We start from the raw sequence: 7312 nt of genomic DNA on the forward strand, positions 1-7312 counted from the left end.
TCAAACTTTTTACTCGATCATATTATATAGTCTGTTTCTGGGTTACGCTATTTTCTGGTTACAATGATTTTAAAAATTAACAGTTCTTGAATTTTTTAATATGGAATTACATTTTTGATACAGAAGTTTTAAAATATTTCCAAAACTGCAAAGGTAACAAATATTTTTGCTAGAATTCAGGTGTAAATCACATTTCCACACACTCTGATCTTCTGATATAGGGTATGCTGTACTTTACACCGCTTTTACATGGAACATATCCGATAAACACGATGTCCTGCAATTCAAACAGATCGTCGAGCACAGTTGGTTGAAAATATTTGTGAAAGTTGTAATAAATTAATTGATAACACCAACAAACTTTGCCTCCTCCTTTGTGGATTTATCATGAGAAGAAGCGAGGGAACTCGTACGACTATTTATAAATTAGTCAATATTTTACTATATCACAATCGTGTAACGGTGTAAATTTGAAAATTAAACGAATTGCTGGATTCTCTTACATCCAAGTACCACAGTACATATCTGCTGACATTCAGCAGTACCGAATGTCAGTGAAATGAACGTGTAACTTTCCACAGTGCAGTGTTTGTTGTTATTTTCATTACACGCGCTTAGCACATCTGTCAATCGGTTGCAACTTTCGTTCCGTTGGCAAATTTCACCTTGGTCCGTTTCGGTTCAGCTTTTCATAGGAATAGTAACAGAAACTTTTGTCGTACCAGCTGAAATGAAGTGTCACTATGAAGTGCTCGGAATTACGCGCACGGCAGAGGCAGACGAGATCAAGAAATCTTATCGGAAGCTTGCGCTTCGCTGGCATCCTGACAAGAACCTCGACAACGCAGAGGAGGCAAACCAACAATTTCTTCTTGTGCAGGCGGCGTACGATGTGCTTTCTGATCCACAAGAAAGAGCTTGGTAGGACGGATGTGGAAAATATGCCTAAGCTTATTGTAAGAAACAGCTTAAAAATGTTTCTTCTAGGTACGACAACCATCGTGAGCAGATTCTACGAGGCGGTCACACAGACTATGAAGATAGTTCCTTGGATGTGTTCCAGTACTTCACCACGTCTTGCTACAAGGGCTACGGAGACGAGCCGGGAGGGTTCTATGCGGTGTATGCCGACATATTCGACAAGCTAGCCACCGAAGAGGTGGAATTCCTCGACACTGAGGAAGAGTTCGAAACGATACCAAAGTTTGGTAACTCGCAATCCGATTATGAAACGATCGTCCGTACATTCTACGGTTACTGGGAAGGATTTTGCACCAAGAAAAGCTACGCTTGGCTAAATCCTCACAACGTGGCCGAGATTCGCGATCGCAGAATCCTGAAAGCAATCGAGAAAGATAATAAAAAGGTACAGCAAAAGGCGCGCAAAGAGCGGAATGAGGAAATTCGCAGTCTGGTGATGTTTGTGAAGAAGCGTGACAAGCGTGTGCATGCCTACAAGAAGCTGCTAGAGGAAAGGGCAACACAGAATCGTTTGAAATCGGAACAAAACAGGCTAGAGCAGATACGTCGCAATCAGCAGGAAATCGAAGAACAGCAGCGCAACTCAACTAGCTTTTTCACTGATGCGTACGAGGAACAGTTGAGGTATGAGAATCAATTGTGCGAAGTGGTTTGAAATGTGTGAAACAGTTTACCCATTTTATTTTGCAGAAAATTGGAAGCTTCTTATGCCGAAGCGTCAGAGGAAGAGTCGGACGAGGAGGGCGAGGAAACGAACGGCTTGGAAGATGCGATGGCCGGACTGAACGTGAGCCAGAACGAAAACGGTGAAGAAAGCTTCTACGTGGACGACTTGTACTGTGTTGCCTGCGACAAGATGTTTAGCAATCGTAGCTCGTACGAAAATCACGAATCTTCGAAAAAACACAAGCAGAACGTAGAGCTGTTGCGAAAGGAGATGCGTAAAGAGATGGAGGATCAAGAAGATAAAGAAGCAGTTTCAAAGGAACTGGAAGACGGCAACTTGTCGAATGAGGAGCTAGAACAAGAGCATGAAACCCGCTGCGAGGAGCAACAAGAATCCGATGAGAAAGCGTCGGAACAACTTCCAACAAAAACGAAGCAAAAGAAAAACAAGGGCAAAAAGAAAGCACTCAGTACTACAATACCTGTGATAAAATCGTCTGACGACGAAGAAAACGAAACTACTACAGATGGCGTTGATATGATCGGTTTGCGATTAGCGGGTCGATCTTCAAACGCTGTCGCCAGTGATGATGATGACGATTGGACCGGCGGTGGTAAAAAATCAAACCGAAAAGGAAAAGCGAAGGGCAAGGGTTCTGAATCGAATCAAAAAAACAAACAATCTAAAAATGCGAAAAATGAAGTGCCGCAGGTGGAACAAGTTGCTGAACCTTCCGCGACGAAAGCTACCCAAGAGTCGAAACAGCCCATCTCCGACGATGAGAACGCTGGTCAGCCAACGGACAACGCATGTGTAACGTGCAAGGAAAAGTTTAGCTCAAAAAATAAGCTATTTGAACATCTCAAAAAAACCGGCCACAGTGTCTACATTGACAAGCTGAAGGCCGCCAAAACGAATGCAAAGAATGCCGAGGGATCGAAGGGTAAGCGAAAAGGAAAGTAAAGCGAAACAGTAATCGTGTGTATTATGAAACTGAACCAATAGAACCAGATCGTTTATAAAAGTGTTACAAAAGTGTTGTATATTTGTTTCGAGAGAAAATATGGCCTATAAAAAGTACATCGAATGCATACAATACTTGGCACTTCGAGGATGGTATTAGTCATGCGAATGTTCGAATGACTTGATGCTTATTATATACGTAAGAAAAAAAAAATCGCGGCGTACATTGGAAGGCACCGTGTGTGAGTGAGAAATATTCAAAAGTAATTTTAAAAAATCATAGAGAGCGCACAATATAATGTGTCATGTTTTGCTCCTAATGCTATACTGCGGGCATGCCTTACGCTGATTGCGCATTTGTAACATTTTCACTGGAGATTACGACCGTACTGACTTTGGTTTAATTTTGTCTGTATCCGAAATAAACGCTTAATATAGTTTATGCTACCGTCTGCACAACGTTTTGTTTCCTTTTGTAGCGCTTGGTATAAAAAAAAATAATTCGGTAACACAGTAAGGAAAATGCCCGCTTTCTTTGATGGTTTCCTAGTCCTCTACCTTAACCGATACGTTGCAGCTGCCATGGTGATGGCAAAAATATAGCTGCACTAAACACATGTATATAAAAAGAGATTCGCCCAGTTTAAGGATAAGCATGCCATGGTTTGGTTCACATAACGCACACCAGAACATCTCCATCAATGACGCGACGCTGCGCTTTGGCACTGTAGTAGGAAGCTTCTGCCTTCAGGCTCAGCACGGTACAGAAGAATGTGAGCATCACACCAACGGCAGCAACGTAGATCGACTCTCCCAGCGTACAATCTGCCGGTGAAAAAGGTTCAGCATCCGGTCCGCAAAGTTTCTTCACTCGTGGTACATCCCAGGCGAGCGGATAGACGAGATAGCCACACAATACCAGCATGGCAGAGATTGCTTGGAAAATGCACAGAAATTTGTGCATGCTGAAGCCAAAGAACGAATGCACACGACAGCAGATGACCAACATGCTGATCAGCGTAAGGCTTAGCAGAATTGTGCCCACACACATCAAGAACATGGTGAATTTCCATGCCACCGGAAAAACGCTCGAATCCGTCAGCAGCCCGTTCAGATCGAAGTTGCCACAGTTGTACTCTGAATTGCCCATGCGTTTGCATCTGGAAAAGGTAGTTTTGAAATTGTAATTTATACTCAGCGACGCGGGCTTTTTGTTGGTAACAGTAAAAATGCAACTTTACCGATTGTAAATTCCCACCGATGGATGACGAATGACGGTAAAGTTACCTTCCTCGTTCGAGATTTGTATCACTTCCGGACCGATGAGCCATTTCGGCTGGACGATTGCACAAAACAGTGTCATGCATGCAACCAATGTAACCACAAACCAGGCAAGGCTACGGCTTGTAATAAGCAATCGACAGGCACACATTGCTTTTATTGTAATTCGAACACAAAACTGGATTTATTAAAAACAGGAATGGAGCAGTGTGTAAAGCCGCAAGCAAGTGTACAAAATGTTTGTCGGCAAAAGGGCATCAAACAGCAGCGGCGCTGTCAATCTGAAAAGCAGTTTGGGATGGATCACTGTTCGGAAAGCTTGTGTGACATTTTAAAATGGAAATTTGATTGTTATTTTAGTTTTTGTTAATAAATTTGATTTAAACATAATTTTTGTTCCTGTTGGAAAGCTAAAGAAATCAATAGAAGGCAAGAACAGTGATTTTTTTTTCAGAAAATAGTAAACACATGGCAATTGTAAATACTTTTAAATAATATCTCGATGATTTTCAGCGCCCATTTTATGTAACGGGAATGGAATGTAGACGAGTATGTTACTTTTGTATGTTATTCGTATATTTATCGCACATAATAACCACAAACACACAAATCCAACAATAAAGATGTTTTACTGGTTGAATGTGATCTAAAACTGATCGCACTAGCGCGATTTTGATCAACAATGGACAGTAGTGCAACTAGTATTATTTTCTATAACATTATAACTGGCTGCGTACGTCATTGATGTCCAACTGCTACAATCTTGATTTTTTTTATATTTATAGTAAACTATTCGAAATATAGCATGATTATGGCTTAACTAAATTATTGTAGCCTAGACATAGATGATTGTTTCCAATAGTTGCCGCTTGTATACAATTTGGCAGTACTGTACGGTTTTCAAATTAGAATTGATTTGGAATTTGAAACGAGAAAAACTCTCAATTCTTCAGCAATCAATTTATGAATAAGCTGTGTTTCAATATAATAAAGCGATGTGTGCTTTTGGTGAAAAAGAGGTCAATTTTCGAAGGCCTAAATCCGTCGGATTTGTATTTAAAAATTTCCTACGCAATTCAGCAAATGCCACTGACAGCAAAGCAGCTCGCTGTCAAAAACGGCTGACATCCAAGGATGACAGCAACAAATAATACGTGGAAGTGAAAATAACTCACCTTATCGTAGTTTTGTGTTTTGTTTAACTCCCAAAAATTCCATGAAAACATTCCTGTCGGCTGGCAGATAGAGTATAGAAGCGAGGTGCCAACATGTCCGCAGCCCGGAAACCTACCGACGGTCTGCTGGCGCGCGTCAATTTCCCACTGTACGCCATCGAAATGCTCACCAGTCGACACGTTCTGGTAGCTGGCGGTGGCGGTGCCTCGAAAACGGGTGTTGCGAATGGATTTGTAAGTATTAAGATGGGGCGTAATCAATAGCACTTAACAAACGATTTGGTTTGCGTTGTAGGAAATCTACGAGATATACCACGATGGGGAAAAGTACGTCGCGGACGAGGTGATACGGCACGAAACGGGCCCAACGGTTGTGATGAACTGTGCGGTGAAGAACGACGAAAAGCGAACACTGCTGATGGCAGGCCAGGAGAGCCACTGCCAAATGTATCTCGTAAACACCATCATTGATTCGGGAGATTACGGCGCCACCTCTCCAATCACAAACAAAACCGACCCGGAAGGTTTACGCAAGCGGCGAAGCATTTCCCAGCAACGTTCCAGCCTAGGTGCAAGTGCGCCACCGTCACAGTTGTCTGGTGGTGATGCGAAAAAAACGGACGACGGTAAAGCGACACCCGCGCCCCGGAAACAGATACGGTTCGAGATCAAAACGGCCGACTCAGTGCAGACAGACTTCACCGAGGCAGAACCGCTGCAGCGAGTCGTTCGCATCAGCCCCAATGGTCGCCTGATGGCAACGGGCGGCATGGATGGACATCTGCGGGTATGGAACTTTCCAAAAATGACCATCGCATCGGATATTGCGGCACACACCAAGGAGATAGACGATCTGGACTTTAGCCCGGACAGCAAGCATGTGGTGTCGATCGCAAAGGACGGACTCGGCGTAATCTGGTCAATCAACCCGGATAAGGAATCGAAGAAACTCGTCTGGAATCCGCCCGCCAATTGTCGCTATCTGTTGAAACGCTGCCGATATGGTTTAGTGGAAGGGCTGAAGGATAAGTTCCGGCTTTTTACGCTTGCCAATCCGTTTGCCAAATCGGGCAAAGCGAAGGGACTGCTGCAGCAGTGGGATCCGGAAGCGGGACGTATGACCGGTGTTGTCGAGATCGACGAATCGTTGGCTGCGCTAGCGGTACGGGACGACGGACGATTCGTGGCCATTGGTACGATGTTCAGTGGTTCCGTGTCTGTGTATATTGCCTTCAGCTTGCAGCGTGTGCTACACGTTCCAAATGCGCACGCAATGTTTGTCACGGGCCTGGAGTTTCTGCCGGTAACCAACTTCGATGGACCGGCCATTACTGGCGATACGGAGGCGGCAGTGCTATCCATTTCCGTCGACAATCGCATCTGTGTTCACAGCTTACCGTATAGGCGTAAGTAGAAATACCTACAACCCCTACAGGTGCCGTACGTCTCGTAGCCTAATCTTGCATCGACATGTCTTTTTTATCATTTCAGATTCACTGCCTGCCTGGGTGGCTATTATCGCGATCATCTGTATATTGTTTTTAACATTCTGCTTCTGCTCATACGTTGGGCTGTAAACTCGAAACTGCCTTCATAATGGCCTTGGTGCACCACCGGAGCATATTGAGTGAAATTGGTACCGATATGTGCAGTCCGAAGAAGAATTCGACATTATTTAGCATTTTTTCTACACCCTAGGTGAAATCCAATAGCAGCATTCTGGGGATGGGCAGGGAGTTAGGAATCTTTCAATGGCAATGCACCCACCACCGTGTAACAACGGCTGCGTATTATAATCGTAATCTGCGTATTGTTTCTTTTTTGTTTTGTTGTGTACGCGAAAATTGCGGAAACTTCTAATTTATTTGACTACCAGCATTGTACAGCAAGAGATAGGAAATGAATAAATATACTGTTAATTGTGTGGCTATAGGAACAAAACCGACCGATATGTTAAGCGTATTTGAATTGAATAAGTTTTTGCTTTGTTCACTAATGTTCCTACTATGCACATATGAGAGATGCACGTATGAGATAGAAATAACAGCATTTGTGCATTAAAAATTTGTAATATTTTCAGAGCCAAAGTACCTACTTGCTGGAGGCTGTAACCGTGATAGAGCCTGATTCGGGATCATCGTAGCAGTTGACGACGACAGTCTCGAGATGGTAGAGGAGTTCTGCTACCTTGGTACAATCGTAACTTTGGACAACAACATGAGCAGCGAAATCCGAAGGCGCATTG

General features: G+C 43.4%; 3 protein-coding genes across 3 annotated transcripts; 2 read left to right on the forward strand and 1 right to left on the reverse strand.

Annotated features, from left to right (window-relative positions):
- Window positions 1-593: 593 nt before the first annotated feature.
- On the forward strand, window positions 594-2673 carry LOC125766122 (dnaJ homolog subfamily C member 21). The gene is made up of 3 exons (XM_049431793.1): window positions 594-921; window positions 988-1605; window positions 1672-2673. The coding sequence occupies exons 1-3, from the start codon at window positions 731-733 to the stop codon at window positions 2609-2611; spliced, it is 1749 nt and encodes a 582-aa protein (XP_049287750.1). The 5' UTR covers window positions 594-730; the 3' UTR covers window positions 2612-2673.
- LOC125766155 (LHFPL tetraspan subfamily member 2 protein) lies at window positions 2664-4160 on the reverse strand. Its single transcript, XM_049431850.1, has 2 exons — window positions 3853-4160; window positions 2664-3771 (listed from the first exon to the last, which is right to left on the reverse strand). Exons 1-2 carry the CDS (start codon window positions 4041-4043, stop codon window positions 3282-3284), a joined length of 681 nt encoding a protein of 226 aa, XP_049287807.1. The 5' UTR covers window positions 4044-4160; the 3' UTR covers window positions 2664-3281.
- An 842-nt stretch (window positions 4161-5002) lies between these two features.
- LOC125766136 (prolactin regulatory element-binding protein) lies at window positions 5003-7008 on the forward strand. Its single transcript, XM_049431814.1, has 3 exons — window positions 5003-5301; window positions 5363-6473; window positions 6559-7008. The coding sequence occupies exons 1-3, from the start codon at window positions 5161-5163 to the stop codon at window positions 6642-6644; spliced, it is 1338 nt and encodes a 445-aa protein (XP_049287771.1). The 5' UTR covers window positions 5003-5160; the 3' UTR covers window positions 6645-7008.
- Window positions 7009-7312: the final 304 nt, after the last annotated feature.

Source organism: Anopheles funestus, chromosome 2RL (genome assembly GCF_943734845.2).
Source record: "Anopheles funestus chromosome 2RL, idAnoFuneDA-416_04, whole genome shotgun sequence".
In the NCBI taxonomy this organism is placed as follows: Eukaryota; Metazoa; Arthropoda; class Insecta; order Diptera; family Culicidae; genus Anopheles; species Anopheles funestus.